The sequence below is a fragment of the Labeo rohita genome, chromosome 8 (assembly GCF_022985175.1).
Source record: "Labeo rohita strain BAU-BD-2019 chromosome 8, IGBB_LRoh.1.0, whole genome shotgun sequence".
Classification (NCBI taxonomy): Eukaryota; Metazoa; Chordata; class Actinopteri; order Cypriniformes; family Cyprinidae; genus Labeo; species Labeo rohita.
This window is the reverse complement of record NC_066876.1, coordinates 30,756,229-30,778,103: the sequence shown is the minus strand read 5'-3', so window position 1 is coordinate 30,778,103 and position 21,875 is coordinate 30,756,229. Positions and strand designations below refer to the sequence as shown.

The following is a 21,875-nucleotide window of genomic DNA, read 5'->3' as shown; positions in this document are numbered from 1 at the left end:
TCACAAACAAATGTAATCCACTGCATCTTCAGCTACTCAGATGTCGGGAGTAAATGACGACCACTACGTTCATTATTACATCCAGCAACACCTCAATCGCTCAATTCTTGTCTAACTTACATCCCTGCTCCGGCATCAAAACATGGAGGTTGGAGTCTTACAACTGATCTAAGGTAAAACGCTCATTCAATCAACTATTGTGGGAGCAGCCTCTGTGTGTGTGACGCCACACCGACAGGCATCCGAGTATGGCTCGGTTTGAAAAAGGGAATATTATTTTTACAGATTAATTAAAAACCACTGCATGGATTTTTATCATAATACGGTAGATTTGCACATACACTGCCAACACACATTAATGTTCAAACAACATGTAAAAGTGAACTTAGCATCCGATGACCCCTTTAATATAACCCCATGGAGATTAAGCCAAGCTCAGGTGATATATAGTCATGGTGCCATCAAAAACAGCTGTGCAAAATGAGAGGCTTTGGAAGTCAAAAGGTTGAGAAGCAAAATTTTAAATGATTCATCACTATCAGCACTAGTACTAGTGATGGTTGACTGAGGTCAGGTTAAACCAGAGGTTTCCAGCCCTGCTCCTGGAGAGCTAAAGTCCTGCAGATTTCAGCTCCAGCCCCAATCAAACACACCTAAAGCAGCTGATCAAGGTGTTCAGAGCTACTTGTCCATTACAGACAGGTGTTTTGAAGCAGGAGTGGAACTGAAGTCTACTAATGAGAGCAGCTCGCCCCCTTGTGTCCAGTTTCATCATTTCTTCTTCTCTGTGATTTAATAAAGACATGTTCAGATGCAGATGACTTCATGTTTTTATTCAGTACATAAATACATTTTCCATCATATACTGTGTGACATCTTTAAAATCATCTTAGAAAATATCAAAAATATGCTTCTTGTATTTGAAGGTTTTCTGTACAAAAACATAGAAGGTCTTTACAAACTTCTGATTCTCTGGCAGCGTTTGACTGTAGTCGTGATCTTCGTTATGGTGGATTATTAGTAGTAGTTTTTGGTTTTTCTTCTCTAGCAGCGGCGGCTCTTCTTTAAAGGGTGAGGTTATCAAACGCTCCGGGATGGTCTGGGGCTCGCTCGCTCGTTCCCCCGCGGAGCCGCTGTGAAGAACACCGATGTGATTTCCATTAGAATCCCACGTTTCTCCGGCCGCCTCCGGGTCTTTCTGTCAGGAGCCGCGAGCGCTGGCCGAAGCTAACGTGATGAGATGAAGATGATCAGCGAATGAGAGACCTGCAGGGAAACGAGAGAAATGCATGAGCTGAACTCAGAAGCAGAAAAGCAGAACATGCAGACAGACAGACAGAGATGATGATCATTAGTGCTGTAGATGTGGAATGAGATGCTGCTGTGTAGGAGACACTCATGAGGAGAATTGATTTCTGTCCTCCTACAGATCTGCAGATAAACATCTCTGAAAACACACACAAACTGTTTCATAACAGCGTCTTATGTTTTCAGACACTGAAAGCATCAGGTCTGACTGTAAGATCTGCTGGCAGAACATCACATCTGTCGTTCACAATGACGCAAATATCCTCAAATCTTCATGTATATTAGAGCAGTGTTATTTCAGTATCACTCATAGCTTTTGTTTATATTTTGAATTAGAATTTAATTTAATTTTTTTTTTTCATTTTGATTTTAGTTGATATTTCATTTTTAAATATACATTTCTATTTTTGTCAGTTTTTATTGTGTTGCCTTGGAAACTAGCTCAAATAAAATGTCAATTTTATTTCAGTAATTTTTTATTCAAGTAATGTTTTTTTTAGTGTTTTAGTTGTAGTTTTAGTTAATATATCTAGTTGTAGACATGTTCAACATGCTGTTGTGAAACACTAATCAGCGCTGGATTCACGTATCTTTATGATCACTAAATGAATGATCGCTGATGTTTTTATCTCACTGCTGAAATAATAGATATTTAAGGACCCTTTACACATTTCTGCAGTTTTCAGAAGCAGAGGTCATCATAGTTGGGTAAACTTCTATAGTGATGAACAGAAACTACAACAAATATATATATATGTATATTGCATTCTCATTTGTGACCCTGGACCACAAAAAACAGTCATTAGGGTCAATTTTTTGAAACTGAGATTCATGCATCATCTGAAATATGATGATGTATAAGCTTTGCATTGATGTATGGTTTGTTAGGATATTTGGCTGAGATACAACTATGTGAAAATCTGGAATCTGAGGGTGCAAAAAAATCTAAATATTGAGAAAATCGCCTTTAAAGTTGACCAAATGAAGTTCTTAGCAATGTATATTACTAATCAAAAATTAAATTTTGATATATTTATGGTAGGAAATTGAGAAAATATCTTCATGGAAAATGATCTTTACTTAAAATTGATCATTTGACCCATACAGTGTATTGTTGGCTATTGCTATAAATATACTGCGCCTGTGCTACTTATGACTGGTCCAGGGTCACATTTGCTCTGAAAGCAAAAAACAAAGTCTGTGTGTAAACTAATTTACTCTAATTCTGTGCAAGTGTCAGAAAAGACAAATGATAGTATTTTAAATCCATCATTTTTAAAAAATAAAAAAATAAAAAACTTGGCTAGATTTATGATCTTAATAACCGTGGAAGCGCATCACAGTCTGTGCAAAGCATCCATTGAGAACACCATGAGAAATGTGTGTAATATCAAAAGGAATGAGTCTCATGATCATATCAGTCTCCCTCTGAACTCAAAGCTCTCATTTCACAGATGGATTTTTTTCAACAGGTGGATTTTTATGATGCTTTTAACAACCTGATGGCCAAACTGAGCCCACTCAATAAAACCTTTATAACTTCCATAATCCATAATAACGCTTCCTCCAGTGGAAAGTGGTCTGGTCTGAATCAGGAGAGAAATCTGCACAGATCAAGCACTGTTTACAAGCCAAAACAGCTCTGAACAAACGTGTGGCTGGATTTTGAAGTGAGAAACAACAGGAGGATGTGTTATTATAGATTATAGACTCAATGTATTTGAGTTAAAAATGTCTTAATGATGAATTAGTTTCAGCTTTTGTCTTCTCAAGTTGTCATCTAATGGACTGGAGTGGTGTGGATTATTGTGATGTTTTTATCAGCTGTTTGGACTCTCATTCTGACGGCACCCATTCACTGCAGAGGATCCATTGGTGAGACAGTGATGGAATGACACATTTCTACACATCTGATGAAGAAGTTTCCCTCATAATTCTGAAGCTCTTACCATTCAACATGTCCCGTTCTGTCTTTCTCTGGTTTCTCCTCTGCAGCGTCTCTCTAAACAAAAAGAAACTATAAAGAGAAGTGTGTTTAGATTCAGTCTGCGTCAAACGGTCGTGCTGGTGGACTTGCGTAAAATGGTCTTCTGTGGTTTCTGCGAGGGGAAAGCGAGGCCTCCGTTCTCCACGAGTGCCGCATTCGAGCACTGATGTACGGGACTAGGTTTGCCATCGATCAGTTCGGCGTGTAAGTGCAGATCCGTGTTGTTCATGTCGTACTGCAGGTCGCAGTCGGGGCAGTAGCCGTGATACTGGACTTTCTCGCTGAAGCGTACGCGCTCCCTCGTGGTTTGAGGACAGCGGCTCGCGTGACCTTTCTCGACAAGGCTTTTCGGGCCGCGACACAGAGAGTCTCTGAGCGGCGCTCCATTCCGCATCAGCGCGCCGTTGGCCGTGATCTCCTCGGCTCTGGATGGGGTGGTGCGGGGGGGAGGGAGCGGCGGCGTGGGTCTCTTCAGGACAGTGAGGACGGCGGGAGGGACGGCCGACGGTCTGAAGAGCATCTCCTCAGGGTAGATCTTGACGCGGTCGACACTGGAGGCCGTGGTGGTGGTGGTGCTGCTGGAGCTGCTGTTGAGCGTGTCCGTCTTAGAGCTGTCTGTTAAATCCTCCTCCAGACGGAGATCAGACGTCAGACAGTCGATCTCCTGAACCACCTGCAGTGAGAGTCAAATGTGAGAGCTGAACGTGCAACATCAGATAAACATGCACAAGAAACAAGGTGCTCTAGAGACACAGTTCATTACATAACTGCAAAATCAATTCAATATCTGAAAGATCTGATCTTCTGATGATCCTCATAAAGGACTCAAAGCTGCACATGAAATCATTTTATCTAAACTGACTTACAAAACAGAAAATGAGCGACTCATCCACTGCTGCCATAATAAATTCATACATATGCTGAACAATTCATGTGTACATGTTTCCATAAATACTGTAGGATCATTATGAACATACTGTACTTTCATGAAAAGCTGCAAACATGTCAACTTAATGCTAATTTGGAACAAAACCTCAAAATACAAAACCTCAAAATTACCACAAAACAAATGAATGACTTCTATAAGAAACAGTAATCTAACAATATGTTCTAAGAACATTCTGCTAACGTTTTCATCAAACAATATTTCTGAATGTTCTTTGAATGCTCAAAATGTACAGTTTTTTAAATGCTTTATAAACTTTTTTTTCTTGGTTATACAGACGTTAAGGGAACGTTCCATTTTATTTTCTTAACATGTTTATTCAATATTAACATGTTGGATGTTTGGCAAACATTTTTTAAATATAACCAATTGTTTGAGAACGTTCAGAGAACATTCAAAAGTAACATTCTACTAATTCATAAAAGAACAGTCCATAAAAGAATTTAAAAACTGTAAGTTATGAACATTCAGGAATAACATGTTTATGACTTAATGGGAAGATTAGCAAAACGTTCTTAGAACATTTTAGTTAGTTTGATACACGTACACTCTCTTAAAGCAATATACACTACCGCAAATCTCAAGTGCGTGATTGTTAATACAAAACCTCAAAATCACCACAAAAATAAATTAACTCTAATCTACAGCTATAAATATATCAAGCTTCAAAGATAACGATATGTTTTCAGAACATTCTGCTAATGTTCTCATTAAACGTTATTTCTGAATGTTCTTTGAATGCTCAAAATGTACAGTTTTTTCAAAGTTTTACAATTTTTTTTCTTGGTTATACAAACGTTTGCATTTGCATCATTCGCCTAACATTATAAGATTGTTACTTTTAGATGTTTCTCTGGACATTCTCAAACAAGTAATAACATTTAAAAATGTTTGCCGAACATCCAACTAAAAAAAGTTCCATGATCAATGTATAAAATAATGTTTTTGTGCTGACATTTTAAGAACATTATTAAAGACCCGATAACTTTGAAGGAACATTCCATTCTCTTAGTATGTTCACCCCAACAGTAACATGTTGGATGTTTGCAACATTTCTTAAATGTTACTTTTAAATGTTTTTAAATGTAACATTCAAAAGTAACATAGTGTTCGCAGAATGCTCTCTTAACGTTTGAATAACCAAGAAAAAACTTCGATAAAACAATTTAAATACTGTACGTTATGAACAATTAAAAATAGCGTTTTTATAATTGAGAACATTAGCAAAACGTTCTTAGAACATTTTGTTAATTTGGTGCACGCACACTCAAAGCGATACACTATCGCAAATCTCAAGTGTGTGATTGTTAAAACAAAACTTCAAAATCACCACAAACTGAATTAACTCTACAGCTATGTTCTTAGAACATTCTGTTAGTTTGTTACACGTACATTTTCTTAAAGATATATCGCAAATCTCAACTTCGTGATTGTTTATATCGTCTTAAAATGTAACTACATTACCGCAGAGCTCTCATCTGTTACAAATGTATCTGATTTTATGCAAATGCCACTATAGGCATGAAGATATTAAGACATTATAAACATCAACATCATGGTTTTCTGTAAGGCTGCTTTGAAAAATGTTGTGAACATCAGAAGACGAGATCATAAAACGCATTCTGACTCATGTACAGTAGAAATGACTTGTTTCAGGGTGTAAATGTTTAATATGAGACATAAGAGCAGACTGAGAATACTGTTGCTCTATAGTGAGGTCTGATTTCACTAGCTAGTTCATATCTGACAGACTCAGTGTACTCATGAATACTGAATGAGAATGACAGCTGTCAATCACACGAGCAGCAGAAATCAAACACGCGCATCAGAAAAGAGTCGACTCGCTGATTCTGACTCACACGAACGAACCCGAGAGGTTTGTGATGATGTCAAGCATCAGAGACAGTAAATGTCATGTTTACACGAGGCCTCGATGGACATGAGCATCAGATAAGCGCATCACAAATCATCTTCATCATCTTCATCATCATACTCAGCGCTTATAACGCTCGACACGCCAGGCACACGCACCTCTTTGAGTTCCTTCGCCACATCCTTCAGGTCTCCCAAGATGTTCTCGAGATCCTCCACGATGCACCTGATCTGCCGTTTGACTTGAACTTTATTCACGCCTCCGTCCGCGTCCGCCGCCGCGCTCCCGGACATCCTCCGAAGCGGACCGGGTCACGGGTGTGCGGCGTGTCCTCTCATGACGATCACACATGTTAACGCTCGCATGTTTTCCTCCAGATGCAGAAGAATCTCGAGCTGCGCGTCCCGGTGAACACGCGCATGCGCGCTCCCAACACAAACACTGATGCTGGAAACACGACCCTCATGAATCCCGAATAATAATACAGAAAACACATTAGAAATCAGCGGTTATGAGTCAGTTCTCTTCTGACATTTGCTGACATCACTGCTGAGAGATCATCTGTATGCCAGCCAACACAAATATGCTACAAGAATGTAACATTATTTCTGAATGTTCAAAACAACCTGTTCTTAAACCCAGTTTTCTAATACTAACATGAAGGAAACATTCCATTGTAAAATGTTACTTTTGAATGTTCTCTGAACGTTCTGTAACAAGTGTAACATTTTAGATGAACCAACTAACTGAAACTATGTTTCTATGTTTTGTTCTGTTCCATGAACAATGTGTAACTAGATAGAAAAGTTTGTCAAGGCAAACTTTAGGCTGGCTTGAGAAAGCCTAGCCTGAAAGTTTAAAGCAGCGGTAAAAGCTTAAAGTTTTAAAGTTTTAAACTTTATACAGATACATAATTAGATGATAAGCATGTTGCTAGCATAATTAGCATGCAGTTAACATGTTTCTATATATATTTCTAGCATGTTTAGCATGTTACTAACATGTTGTTAACACCTGTCTAGCATGTTGCTAACATATTACTAGCATGACCAACAAGTTACTAACATGTTGCTAGCATGTTTTTAGCATAATTAGCAAGTTACTGCCATGATTAACATGTTACTAGCATGTTTCTAACATGATTTACATGTTACTAGCATGATTAGCATGTTGCTAGCATGTTTCTGGCATGATTGACATGTTATTAGCATGTTTCTAACATGATTAGCATGTTACTAGCACATTGCTAGCATGTTTTTAGCATGATTACCAAGTTACTAACATGATTAGCAAGTTACTAGCACGTTGCTAACACCTGTCTAACATGTTGCTAACATATTACTAGCATGACCAACAAATTACTAGCATGTTGCTAGCATGTTTTTAGCATGATTAGCAAGTTTCTGCCATGATTAGCATTTTACTAGCATGTTCCTAACATGATTCACATGTTACTAGCATGATTAGCATGTTGCTAGCATGTTTCTGACATGATTAACACGTTATTAGCATGTTTCTAACATGATTAACATGTTACTAGCATGTTGCTAGTCTGTTTCTCTAATGATTAGCATGTCGCTAGCACGATTAGCAAGTTACTAACATGATTAGCATGTTACTAGCACATTGCTAGCATGTTTTTAGCATGATTAGTAAGTTACTAACATGATTAGCATGTTTCTAGCACGTTGCTAGCCTGTTTCTAACATGATTAGCATGTTGCTAGCATGTTTTTAACATGATTAACATGTTTCTAGCATGTTGCTAGCATGTTTCTGGCATGACTAGCAAATTACTAACATGTTGCTAGTCTGTTTCTAGCATAATTAGCAAGTTACTAGCATGTTGCTAGTATGTTTATAACATGACTTGCAAGTCACTAGCATGTTGCTAGCATGTTTCTAACATGTTTAGCATTTGACTAACATGTTGTTATGTTTTAACATGACTAGCAAGTTAATAGCGTGTTTCTACCATGTTTCTATCATTATTAACATGTTACTAGCATGATTATTATGTTATTAGCATGTTGCTAGCATGTTTTCAACATGATTAACATCTTCCTAGCTAATTGCATGATTAGCATGTTTCTAGTATGATTAGCAAGTTACTAGCATATTGCTGACATGATTAGCAAGTTACTAGCATGATTCTAGTTACTAGGCTTGGATAGATAGATAAATGTTACTTTACTAGTTACTCGGACTTTTTTTTGTTTTTTGTTTTTTTTTTAAACATTCCCTGTTAGCTGGGATTACACATTACAGCGGCACACGCGAACTATAAATGCAAATGCATTTTAATTATACTGCATTTTATTTCTTTTCTGTAATATCACACACAAAATGTCGTTATTATCTGACAGATGTCAGTAAATCAGGTGCCAAACGAAATTACACCTGTTTCTGTGGGAAAACGGGATTCGGGGAGGGGCCCGCGCTTTGGCAGCCAATCAGAAACGGTCTTTGCCTGTCAGTCATTTTTGGGTATAAAGGGTTTCTGACATCGGGTTGGCTGAGATAGATTTAGAGGGCGGGTTACAAATTATGTCTAACAAATAAAATAAAAAATAAAATAAAATAAAATAATAACGAACAGAGTTCGTATTTTAAATCAAATTATACTAAATCTGTACATACAGTCAGCATTTCAAATCATATAAGTTAGTTTCTACCAAAACGCTATAAAATATGACTATCAGCTGTCTGCTTTTGTAGGTTATTATATGCAAAATTACATTCAAATATATGTAAATATTCCTTACAGCAGTCAGCGCCGATAAACCAGATAGAGGACCATACATTTCACACAAACGGCAGATTTCATACATTTCGCAATTTTACACATTAACACTCTCAATGACACTGTAAAACAGCAGCTCAAACATCAGCTGTAACACTGTTTATATTCAGTATTCATCACTATAAATATAAGGCGCACAAATAAGAGTCACGTGCCGCCTGGTGGAGTGAAGACGCGCGGATCTGATTGGCTGTGCTCGGTGACGTCACGTGACGCGGAAGTGGGGCAAAAGTCACGGCGGAGTGTTTCACAGCAGATCCGCAGACTTTCACAGTGATAGGTCCCGAAAAACATTTCTTAAATCATCATAAACATAAAACATCATCTGAACATGTCAGGACTTTTGACGTTCGACGGCAGAGTCGTGCTGGTGACCGGAGCCGGAGGAGGTCAGTCTGTCATCAGAAACTCGTGCATTTATGCCAATAAATACATATGACAATGCAGAATTTATTAATAGACGTATTTTATGATTGTTGCAGAAGTTTACTGCGTTAATGCATCAGACAGACGCTTTCTGATCAGTAAACAAACATCTGTATTATTCACATTTTATTGTGCAAGTTACTGCTGAATACTGCTTAAGTCAATTACTGAATATATATATATGTTTAATATTTATTAACGTGCATTACTTTGCTCAGAATACCGAGTTTAAAGCCTCTGTAAGTACTTAGGGGTGTTATTTGGCAGTAGTGCAGCTTTTCTGTGTCGATCAAAGTACAGCAGATACAAGAGTCAGTGACTCTTTGCTCATGATGGTGTCATTCAGTTAAGATAAGACTGATATTCACAAATCACTACGATAATTATGTTAATCACGTTAATCGTGTGTGTTTTGCAGGTTTGGGGAGGGAATATGCGCTGGCGTTCGGTCAGAGAGGAGCCGCTGTCATTGGTGAGTCGCTCTGATCGGATCATTGATTCAGTTCAAATGAGTCGCGCCTCACGATCCGCTTTCTGTTCTTTACACAGTAAATGATCTGGGAGGAGATATTAAAGGAGGTGGCAGGAGCTCAGCGGCTGCTGATAAAGTGGTGGAGGAGATCAGAGCTAAAGGAGGAAAAGCCGTAGCTAATTACGGTAGCTTAAGATTCGATTCAAGTAACATACCTGTGATTCAGATTGTGATTCAGATGTTGATCAGACCTTTGGTCATTTCACCTCTCAGATTCAGTGGAAGATGGTGAGAAGCTCATTCAGACGGCGCTGGATGCATTTGGCCGAATAGGTGCCGTTTCCCGACCTGCAATGTGATTTAATTTATTCATTAATCATCTCCAGTATTTCTATAGAGTGCATTTGAGCCTGTTTACCTTGTCTGTGACATTGGTTCTGGAAGTATTTATCCCATTCACTTTCCCCATAGGGATTAAAAAAAAGTATATTTTAAAGGGTTAAAAGCCATTAAACAAACCAATCAGTTTTGAGAAGAATCACAACTTTGGTAACACCTATATTTATATATATATATATATATATATATATATATATATATATATATATATATATGTATAGCATTACAAGAGTATTTTTAATGCATTAATGCAATGCATTTTATAATGCACTGTGTGACCTTATTAATAATTGTAACCATGGTTATAATGCATTATAATAATATAATATATTAAGTAATGCATTAAAACATATAGCAAAATGACATGTATTGTTGGCTATTGCTACAAATATACCCATGCTACTTGGGATGACTGATTGGTGGATTTTTTTATACGCAACATCATGGGTAATTTAGTTTTCAGCCTTTAAACATGCTCAATTTTTTATAAATAAAGACAACAGGTTGCCCTGTGGAGAAAATTAATGGAGTTTTTACTTCTGGAATGGCTGTTGCACTCTATTGTTTTGAATTTTAGTACAAAAAACAATATTAAACACATACAGAAGGAATTAATGTGTGAACTGTTCTTTAAATAAATGTTTTAATTTCCGACAGCAGTTCTGAATGCTCATGAACAGTTTACACATGCTGAAGTGTGTGTGTTGTTTTTCAGATATCGTGGTGAATAACGCAGGGTAAGTTGATGATAGTGTTTGGTCACTCAGTGAGCGTGAGCGGCGTGAGTTGTAATTCTCCTCTGGTGTTTTGTAAAGGATTCTGCGGGACCGATCGTTCGCCAGGACCAGTGATACGGACTGGGGTGCGTACTTACTGTACATCAGCCCATCAATCTGTACGTGTGTCACTCTAGATCTAATACTCAAGCTGATGTGTTTCAGACCTTATTCACCGTGTGCATCTGAGGGGCTCCTTCCTTGTCACACGGGCTGCGTGGAACCACATGAAGAACCAGAAGTTTGGGAGGTACGGACACCGTGCTTGTGCAGATCTTTAAATGCCATCCGTGAATTTTCCCCAGCTGAGAACGGTGTGTGTTCTCAGGATCATCATGACGTCGTCCGCAGCGGGAATCTACGGGAACTTCGGCCAGGCGAACTACAGCGCGGCGAAGTTGGGTCTGCTGGGCCTCGCCAACACGCTGGCCATCGAAGGGCAGAAATACAACATCCACTGCAACACCATCGCGCCAACTGCAGGATCCCGCCTCACCGAGACCGTCATGCCACCAGGTTCACGAGTGCTTCGATCAGAGCATTTCTGTGAGTGAAACATCTCAGACTAACAGCCTGTGCTCTCTCTTCTCTCTCAGATCTGGTGCAGTCGCTAAAGGCCGAATACGTGGCGCCGCTGGTGCTGTGGCTGTGCCATGAAGCATGTCAGGAGAACGGAGGACTGTTTGAGGTGTGTAGAGCAGTGCTCAAGGTCCACATTCCTCCAGAGTTTAGCTCCAACCTTGATCAAACTGGCCTGCCAGTAACTTTCTAGTAATCCTGAAAGCCTTGATTTGCTTGTTCAGATGTGTTTGTTTAAGGTTGAAGCTAAACTCTGCGGGAAAGTGGACCTTGAGGGACAGAGTTGAGAATCACTGCAGTAGAGAAATGCAAGTGTCATGGGTTCAGTTCCCAGATGCACGAACTGACTGAATATATACTGTACACTGAATGCATTAAAGGAGAAGTCCACTTCCAGAACAAAAATGTACAGATAATGTACTCACCCCCTTGTCATCCCAGATGTTCATGTCTTTCTTTCTTCAGTTTCAGAAATTGTGTTTTTTGAGGAAAACATTTGAGAATTTCTTTCCATATAGTGGACTTCTATGTTGCCCACAATTTTGAATGTCCAAAATGCAGTTTAAATGCAGCCTCAAAGGGCTCTAAAGGAAGAAGGGTCTTATCTAGTGAAACGATTGGTTATTTTCGAAAAAAAAATGTACAATTTATACACTTTTTAACTTCAGATGCTCATCTTGTCTAGCTCTACCATGGGCGTGCATATGTAATCAGGTTCAGTACAGTTAGGGTATGTTGAAAAACTCCCATCTCGTATTCCTCCCCAACTTCAAAATCGTCCTACATCGCCGCAGAAGTGAACATGCAAAGAAGGTCAAACGCGCTTTACAAAAAATGTAGAAGTTTGAGGAGGAAATGAGATGGGAGTTTTTCGACATACCCTAACTGACATGAAGACAAGATGAGCATTTGAGTTACACATTAAAAAGTGTATAAATTGTACTTTTTTTTTTTTTTTTTTTTTTTTTTTTTTTTAGAAAATAACTGATCATTTTGCTAGATCGACTGGGATGGTTTAAGGCCCTTTGAAGCTGCATTTAAACTGCATTTTGGATGTTTAAACTCACCTTAGAAGTCTACTATATGGAGAACATTTCTGAAATGTTTTCCTCAAGAAACATAATTTCTTTACGACTGAAGAAAGAAAGATGTGCACGTCTTGGATGACAAGGGAGTGAGTAAATTATCTATACATTTTTGTTCTGGAAGTGAACTACTCTTTTAAATGCAGTTTGGATGAAAGCATCTGATCAGTGCATACATGTAAATGTGTTTATTCTAGACTCATCCACTGTTGATTGTGTTTTTTAGGTTGGCGCAGGCTGGATCGGCAAATGTAAGTTCTGCTCTGCTGATGATCTCTGTGGGAGAAGATCAGCATCAGTAATGGAAATAGATCCATGACTCATACTTAAACACCCATTTTATATATTTATGTATATATTTATGTATATATGTGTGTGTGTGTGTGTGTGTGTGTGTTATATAATGTGTTTTACATGTATATATGTGATCCTGGAGCACAAAGCCAGTCTTAAGTATCACGGGTATATTTGTCGCAATAGCCAACAATACACTATATGGGTCAAAATGATCAATTTATTTTATGCCAAAAATCATTAGGATATTAAGATCACATTCCATGAAGATATTTTGTAAATTTCCTACCATAAATATATTAAAATTTAATTTATGAATTAGTAATATGCATTACTAAGAACTTTATTTGGACAACTTTAAAGGTGATTGTCTCAATATTTTTTTGCACCCTTAGATTCCAGATTTTCAAACAGTTGTATCTTGGCCAAATATTGTCCTTTCCTAACAAACCACACATCAATGGAAAGCTTATGCATCATCATATTTAAAAAAACTGACTCTTACGACTGGCTTTATGGTCAGGGGTCACATCTGTGCTAAAAACATGTGCAGTGACTGCTGTGTCTGCTGTTGTGCAGTGCGGTGGGAGAGGAGTCTGGGCCGAACTGTGCGGCAGAAGAACAAGAGCATGACACCAGAGGCCGTACGGGACACGTGGAATGAGATCTGTGACTTCACTGACGCCACCAAACCCGCCAGCATCCAGGGTAAATCACACACTCACACTCTTCTGATAGCAGCTATTACAGCTCGTTAGGAAACCAGGCGCTTTGATGTGCACATCAGAGCTAATGACCATACTCACTGTGCTGATCAAGAATCGCTGCATACGCTGGTGGAGGTTCTGTCCAGAGTGGAAGACGAACGTGGAATCAGAGCCAATCCGACCGGAGCGTCTGCCGGCACAAACCCTGTGAGAACATCATCAACACACTGCAGAACGTGATGCCGTTCCTCTCATTTTCCAGTATAAATATATAAACATCCTTAAATCAAGATGCACTTACTGGAGATGCAAAATGACAAAGGTCATCCGAGATGTAGATGAGCTTGTTTGTTCATCAGATTTGTAGAAATGTGTCATTCCATCACCTGCTCACCAATGGATGTGAATGGGTGCCATCAGAGTCCAAACAGCTGATAAAAACATCACAATAATCCACAAGTAATCCACACCACTCCAGTCCATCAGTTCACATCTTGAGAAGACAAAAGCTGAAACAAATCCATCATTAAGACTATAACTCAAATACACATAATCCATAATCCATAATAACACTTCCTCCAGTGAAAAAGTGGTCTGTTCTGAATCAGGAGAGAAATCTGCACAGATCAAGCACCGTTTACAAGCCAAAACAGCCTTAAACAAATATGTGGCTGGATTTTGATGTGAGAGACAACAGGAAATGGACTTTTACACTATGGATTATGAACTAAAAATATCTTCACTGATGGATTTGTTTCAGCTTTTGTCTTCTCAAGATGTTAACTGATGGACTGGAGTGGTGTGGATTACTTGTGGATTATTGTGATGTATTTATCAGCTGTTTAGACTCTCATTCTGACGGCACCCATTCACTGCAGAGGATCGATTGGTGAGACAGTGATGGAATGACACATTTCTACAAATCTGATGAAGAAACAAACTCATTCTATGTCTATATATTTGCACTGGAAAACAAACAAATACTAAAGAAGAACATAATTTTTTACAGAGTACATTCATCAATACTCAGTAGCATCTCTCAGTGGTTCCTGTATAAGATGTTGTTGTGTTTGTCAGTCGGCAGCTGTAGGACAGACTCTCCCGGAGATGAGCTTCACTTACACACACATGAACTGTATCCTGTACGCTCTGGGTGTGGGAATGTCCACCAAAGAGCCCGACCACCTCAAGTTCCTCTTTGAAGGCCATGAAGACTTCAGCTGTCTGCCCACGTTTGGAGTGATTCCAGCCCAGAGCGCCATGATGGGCCTCGGCAGCATCCCAGGCCTCAACCTCGACTTCACCAGGGTGAGCGTCCATCCGTTTACCACATCTCTTCATGTTTGATCAGACTTTGTGCGTGATCCACGTCTGTGTGTTGCAGCTGCTGCATGGAGAGCAGTATCTGGAGATGTTCAGACCGCTGCCAACCTCAGGTGATCATCACAAACACACATGTATCTGCTCATGCTGTCTGTTCATGCAGATGCTGAAGATGTTTCTGTCTCCTCAGGGACTCTGACGTCACAGGCCAGGGTGGCAGATGTGCTGGATAAAGGATCGGGAATGGTCATCCTGCTAGATGGTGAGTTACTGATGAGATTGTTTTAACATTAAAGTCTCTTCTGCTTACAAAGTGCATTTATTTGATCAAAAGTACAGTAAAAATTGTTACAAATAATTAGAATTTAAAACAGCTGTTTTTTATGTGAATAACTGTTAAACTAAAATTTATTTCTCTGATGCAAAGCTGAATTTTCAGCATCATTACTCCAGTCTTCAGTGTCACATGATCCTTCAGAAATCTGATATAATTCTAATATGCTGATTTGCTGCTCAACAAATATTTCTTATTATTAGCAATGTTGAAAACAGTTGTGCTGCACTATATTTTTGTGGAAACTGTCATACATTATGTTTTTTAAGATTCACAGATCAATAGAAAATTCAAAGTAATAGCATTTATTTTAAATGCAAATCTTTTGTAACATTATAAATGTCTTTACTGTCATTTTTGATCAATTTAGTGCATCCTTGATGAATCAAAGTATTTATTTCTTTTAAAATAGTACTGTATATATTTCTATGTGTATTTCAGTTCATACGTACAGCGGGCGTGAGCTGGTGTGTTATAATCAGTTCTCGGTGTTCATCGTTGGCGCTGGAGGATTTGGAGGGAAGCGGGCGTCTCAGAAGGCTGTGGTGAATGAAACGCTGCTTTCACTAAAAGCCATTTAACATCTTTAGCTGGTTTGTGTCACAAACAATTATTAATGAATGGATTATCATTTCAGGTCACAGTTCCTCTTCCTGACAGACCTCCAGACGCTGTGATTGTTGAACAAACATCTAAAGATCAGGTGAGACTCACACAATACAAACAGATTCGAAAACTGGCATTCAAAAGTTTGGGTTTTTCTAAAGAAATTAACACTGTTTTTCATCAAGATCGTGGCTGTAAAGACAATGTTACAAAAGATTAATATTTAAAATAAATGCTGTTCTTTTGTACTTTCAATTCATCTGTAATTCCTGAAAAATGAAATATATGATGGTTTCCACAAAAATATTGTGCAGCAACTGTTTTCAACATTGCTAATAATCAGAAATGTTTGTTGAGCAGCAAATCAGATTTCTGAAGGATCACGTCACACTGAAGACTGGAGTAATGATGCTGAAAATACAGCTTTGATCACAGAAATAAATTACATTTTAACAGATATTCACATAGAAACAGCTATTTTTGATCAAATATACACAGCCTTGTTGAGCAGAAGAGACTTCTTTCAGAAACATTAAATCTTACCAACCCCAAGCTTCTGAACACCAGTGAATATAAATGTGGTTTATGTTTGTGTGAGTCATATCTATTTGGTTCATGTTCAGGCGGCTCTGTACAGACTAAGTGGTGACTGGAACCCGCTGCACATCGACCCTGGTTTCGCCGCTATGGGAGGTAAAAGATGCTTTCTAACAGGAAGTGTGTCATTTTAGTTTGAAAACACCACAGAATGACACACTTTAGCTTTTAAACACTGTTTCTGATTGTTGAAGATCATATTGAAATGATCCACAGGGTTCAAGTCTCCCATCCTGCACGGCTTGTGTTCGTTTGGCTTTGCCGCCCGTCACGTTCTGAAACAGTACGCAGGAAACGATGTGTCCAGATTCAAGTCTATCAAGGTAAACCAGCAACAACACCAAGATGTGACTGGATTTGACTTTAATAAATAGGGCTATAAATTTAACACATTTATTAGATATGATTAATTATGAAAAAAATGTGTTAAAATGATTAAGGCATTTAACACAGTGCCATGTTCAGACCTGTCATTACTGAATGAATCTGCCATTTGAACAAAGTGAGTGAGTCAGTGACTCATTCATAAAAGCAGTCACTTGCTTCATTTCTGAATGAATCAAGTTTTGAATGAATCAAGTCAGTCAGTGGTTCAGTGACTCATTCATAAAGACAGTCACTTGCTTCATTTCAGAATGAATCAACACTTTTGAATGAATCAAGCGAGTCAATGAGTCAGTGACTTTTTTTATAAAGACAGTCACTTGCTTTGTTTCTAAATGAATGAGCAGTTTAGAATGAATCAAGTGAGTCAGTGATTCATTGACTCATAAAAACAGTCACTTGCTTCATTTATGAATGAATCAACAATTTTGAATGAATCAAGTGAGTCAGTGGTTCAGTGACTCATTCATAAAGACAGTCATTTGCTTTGTTTCTAAATGAGTCAGCGGTTTTGAATGAATCAAGTGAATCAGTGGTTCAGTGACACCTCCATAAAAACAGTCACATGTTTCATTTCTGAATGAATCAACAGTTTAGAATGAACCAAGTGAGTCAATGATTCATTGACTCATTAAAACAGTCACTTGCTTTATTTATGAATGAATCAACAATTTTGAATGAATCAAGTGAGTCAGCAGTTCAGTGACTTATTCATAAAGACAGTCACTTGCTTTGTTTCTAAATGAGTCAGCGGTTTTGAATGAATCAAGTGAATCAGTGGTTCAGTGACACCTTCATAAAAACAGTCATGTTTCATTTCTGAATGAATCAACAGTTTAGAATGAACCAAGTGAGTCAATGATTCATTGACTCATAAAAAGAGTCACTTGCTTCGTTTCTGAATGATTCAGCGGTTTTAAATGAATCAAGTGAATCAGTGGTTCAGTGACTGTCTTGTCTTCACCTACTAGCACTTTTAGAATCATTTCAATTTTTAAAAATCATTTCATATTTCAGTATTCATTAAAGAAACATTCATACCCATTTATTATCATTATGCAATATTTGACCTAAACATTTTTCTCTAAAGCTGCTTTTTATAATATCTATTTAATGCTTTTCTCATTGAACTCAATAATGACGTTAAATGATCTTTTGGGGGGTGTCATTTCTCAACCCAAACTGATGTGCAATTTTTTAAATATTAATTTAATTAATCTGCACATCGTGTAATTAGATAAAAAATGTTCACCGCTTTATTAATAACCCTAACCTGTGTTTCAGGTGCGTTTCGTGAAGCCCGTGTATCCGGGCCAGTCTCTGCAGACGGAGATGTGGAAGGAGGCGAACAGGATTCACATCCAGTGTAAGGTGAGGAAGCGTTCGCTCCCCCAGAATGCCCTGGGCTGCAGTTCTGTCCTATTTGTGAACGCAGTAGCCGGCGGCTCTGAAATCATTCAGCGTGGGTTCGCAGCAGTAGTTGCAGTGATTTGTTCTGGCTTTCTAGGTCAAGGAAACGGGCGGCGTGGTGTTGTCTGGAGCATATATAGATTTACACGCAGACGCGTCTGTCAGCGCCGGTCCGCCGCAGGCACGTCAGCATTCACTCACTATTAACACAATCTGTGATCAGACTCTCAGAGAGAGTAAGACTGTGATGATGATGACGACGGTGTTCATTCACACAGACGGACAGCCTGCAGAGCGATCTGGTGTTCGCTGAAATTGGACGTAGGATCAAAGACACGGGCGACGAGCTGGTGAAGAAGGTCAATGCCGTGTTCGGATGGGAGATCAGCAAAAACGGCAAAACCGTCCGACACTGGAGTGAGTGAGACTGACAAACTACTGCACTGCACAAAAAAACATCTTATTCAGCCTCAGTGTTTCTGTCTTGATTTCCAGTACAAACACCTAAACTTTAACCCTTGTTTTGACTCAGATTATTTTCTTTTTCCTGAAAATGCTAGCTAATGTTATTTGCAATTGGACTAAAATTTACTGACTTTGCTCACACAGGGTAGAACAACTTCATTTAATTTTTTTTTTTTTTTTGATAATCTGGGTTTCTGGACCTCCATGAAAATATTTTGTAAATATCCTACTGTAAATATATCAAAACTTAATTTTTGATTAGCAATATGCATTATTAAGAATTTAATTTAGACAACTTTAAAGGTGATTTTCTCATTATTTAGATTTTTTTGCACCCTCAGATTCTAGATTGATGTATAAATCGACCCATATATAAATAATATAAAATATAAATTGACCCATTTTTAAAAGGCAAAATCCACTAAGAGCAGCACAAATTAGCAACTGTCACAGACAGTCACATCAGCCAAAAAATGGGTTAAGATGTGTTTGTTGGCATTAAATATCATTAAACTGACTACATTTTCTGCTTTCATGTTAATTTTTGTTAAAACTTTTTTTGTTGTGTGTTTTTAAATATCAATACAGTTATTAGTTTTTATTTTAGTTATAATTATTTCAGTACATCAAGTTAAACTAAAAGAAAATTAATTTTTTTTCAGTTACCATTTATTATATTTCAAGTAATGAAAATGTTTTTTTGTTGTTGTTTTTTTTTTAAATGGTTTTACTTTTAGTTAGCTATAATAACCCTGTCTGGCCCTAAGAACTTGTTTGCCAAAAAATTGAGTTTATGATTGAAACAAGAACAAATATCTGTTAATAAGCTTCCCTTTGAATTAAGCTGATTTTTCTGACCCCATTGGCAGATATTTGTTGTTATTTTAAGCATAAACTCACTTCATTTTGATCACTTTTTCAGGAAACAAGACTTAATATGTCATTTTGCTTTAAGTAAATGTATCTTGATTTAAAATCACTCTTAATCATGTATAATTTTTCCGTAAAGCTCATTGCAAACGATATATATTGTGATTTGACAAGTACATCTGATACATAATTTTTATGTATCAGATGTAGAAAACAAAATTACTTAAAGGAGAAGTCCACTTCCAGAACAACAATTTACAAATAATTTACCCACCCCCTTCCAAGATGTTCATGTCTTTCTTTCTTCAGTTGTAAAGAAATTATGTTTTTAGAGGAAAACATTTCAGCATTTTTCTCCATATAATGGACTGATACGGTGCCCCGATTTTAAACTTCCAAAATGCAGTTTAAATGCGGCTTCAAACGATCCCAAATGCGGTTGTAAACGATCCCAGCCAAGGAAGAAGGGTCTTATCTAGCGAAACGATCGGTTATTTTCATTTAAAAAATACAATTTAAATACTTTTTAATGTCAAACGCTCGTCTTGTCTTGCTCTCTTGGAACTCTATATATTCTGGTTCAAGACAGTTAGGGTATGTCGAAAAACTCCAATCGTATTTTCTCCCTTAACTTCAAAAATCATTTAAAAATCATCCTACATCACTGCAGGAGTACTGACCCAGTCTTTGCAAAGAGAACATGCAAAGAAGATCAAACAGCCTTAACAAAAAGGTAAAACAGCGATATAAGCCGATTTTGAAGTTGAGGGAAAAAACCATAATTTCTTTACAACTGAAGAAAGAAAGACATGAACATGTTGGATGACAAGGGGGTGAATACATTATATGTGAATCTTTGTTTATTATTATATTAGATATTAGATATTATTTCTTATTTTCTGGAAAAAAATAAAATAAATTAGACTTTTTTTTTTTGACAAGCTTATGCTTAAAACAAGAACAAAAAAAAACATTTTTCAGTGGGGTCCATATTATTTTTCCAACTCCATTGGCAGATATTTGTTCTTTGAACGCATATATTCACTTCAAAGTGTTACCGAAAACTTCATATCTTTCAAGTAATAGGTCTTTAGATATTTGTACTGGAAAACAAGACAAATACTGATTCAGAAGATGATTTTTGTCTGTGTTTGATAAGCTCACATAACTGCATCGGTCTTTCAGCCATCGATCTGAAGACGGGCCGGGGATCTCTACACAAAGGAGCCACTAAATCTGACGTGACCTTCACAATCTCTGATGAGGACTTCATGGAGGTGGTGATGGGCAGACTGAATCCTCAGAAGGTGCTGCGTCTCACACACACGCACACACACAAACGGCTCACTTCAGTCTCCTCTAGATTCATCCTGTTATTCTCACTCTTTCTGCTCTTTGTTTCTCCCGCAGGCGTTTTTCGCTGGCAAGCTGAAAGTCAAAGGGAACATCATGTTGAGCCAGAAGCTGGAGGTCGTGCTGAAGGACTACGCCAAACTCTGAGGATCCACATCATCATCATCGATGAGAGCCGCACACGTCTGACTGCATTAATCACCGCATTGACTGATTCAGAGTGTTTCTAATAATGTTGATACAAATGCTAATACTGTACTGATGTTTATAATAAAAGATGAGATAATCATTAATAAAAATGTAATAAAAAACTTAAAACCCAGCAAAGAAATAAGGATGTTGCATTAAGTCATTTATTTTCTCATTACAGTAATGTATATTACAGATCTCTTCATACTCATTATAAAATTAGATTCATTTGTGTATATTCACATTTGAGAGGTTAAAGGGCAGAAAGCATGATCACTACAGCCGATTCCTTATGACATTATATCAGCAATCATCTGGGTGAAGAGAAAACGCAGCAAAACATGATTTCACTCTGCGTTTCTGTCATTTTACAGCTCCTATATATAAACATTCTGAGATCAAGACACATTTACTGGAGATGCAGAATGATTCTATTACAATTCTTATATTACAAAAATCATCAAAATGAAGTGAGTTTACGCTTAAAACAGGAAAAAAATGGTCAGTGGGCTTTATTTTTCTGTACCCGCTGGGAGATATTTGTTCATTTTAAGCATAAATTCACTTCAGTTTTTCAGACTTAACATCTTAAATTTTGCTTCTCCAGTAAATGTATGTTGATTTAAGAATGTTTAGATATTTGCACTGGAAAACAAGACAGAAACACTGAAGAAAAGCATCATTTTCTGC

General features: G+C 37.7%; 2 protein-coding genes across 2 annotated transcripts; one reads left to right on the top strand and one right to left on the bottom strand.

Moving 5' to 3' along the window:
• Positions 1-860: 860 nt before the first annotated feature.
• Positions 861-6,730, bottom strand: prr16 (proline rich 16). Its single transcript, XM_051117706.1, has 3 exons — positions 6,273-6,730; positions 3,258-3,968; positions 861-1,266 (listed from the first exon to the last, which is right to left on the bottom strand). Exons 1-2 carry the CDS (start codon positions 6,405-6,407, stop codon positions 3,360-3,362), a joined length of 744 nt encoding a protein of 247 aa, XP_050973663.1. The 5' UTR covers positions 6,408-6,730; the 3' UTR covers positions 861-1,266; positions 3,258-3,359.
• A 2,395-nt stretch (positions 6,731-9,125) lies between these two features.
• On the top strand, positions 9,126-21,338 carry hsd17b4 (hydroxysteroid (17-beta) dehydrogenase 4). The gene is made up of 24 exons (XM_051117702.1): positions 9,126-9,305; positions 9,761-9,814; positions 9,892-9,999; positions 10,088-10,147; positions 10,929-10,950; positions 11,029-11,075; positions 11,155-11,239; positions 11,318-11,505; positions 11,586-11,677; positions 12,880-12,904; positions 13,527-13,655; positions 13,767-13,861; positions 14,732-14,962; positions 15,039-15,090; positions 15,168-15,239; positions 15,753-15,856; positions 15,949-16,014; positions 16,541-16,610; positions 16,731-16,837; positions 18,183-18,269; positions 18,406-18,489; positions 18,587-18,725; positions 20,829-20,950; positions 21,054-21,338. Exons 1-24 carry the CDS (start codon positions 9,248-9,250, stop codon positions 21,141-21,143), a joined length of 2,187 nt encoding a protein of 728 aa, XP_050973659.1. The 5' UTR covers positions 9,126-9,247; the 3' UTR covers positions 21,144-21,338.
• Positions 21,339-21,875: the final 537 nt, after the last annotated feature.

Excerpts from the sequence above, each read along its gene's own strand:
- prr16 (XM_051117706.1), bottom strand. The coding sequence starts at position 6,407 with ATGTCCGGGAGCGCGGCGGCGGACGCGGACGGAGGCGTGAATAAAGTT. Across the intron at positions 3,969-6,272 it reads TGGCGAAGGAACTCAAAGAG|GTGGTTCAGGAGATCGACTG; the intron begins GTGCGTGTGCCT and ends CTCTCACTGCAG.
- hsd17b4 (XM_051117702.1), top strand. The coding sequence starts at position 9,248 with ATGTCAGGACTTTTGACGTTCGACGGCAGAGTCGTGCTGGTGACCGGA. Across the intron at positions 12,905-13,526 it reads CGCAGGCTGGATCGGCAAAT|TGCGGTGGGAGAGGAGTCTG; the intron begins GTAAGTTCTGCT and ends GCTGTTGTGCAG. Across the intron at positions 15,857-15,948 it reads GGGCGTCTCAGAAGGCTGTG|GTCACAGTTCCTCTTCCTGA; the intron begins GTGAATGAAACG and ends TTATCATTTCAG.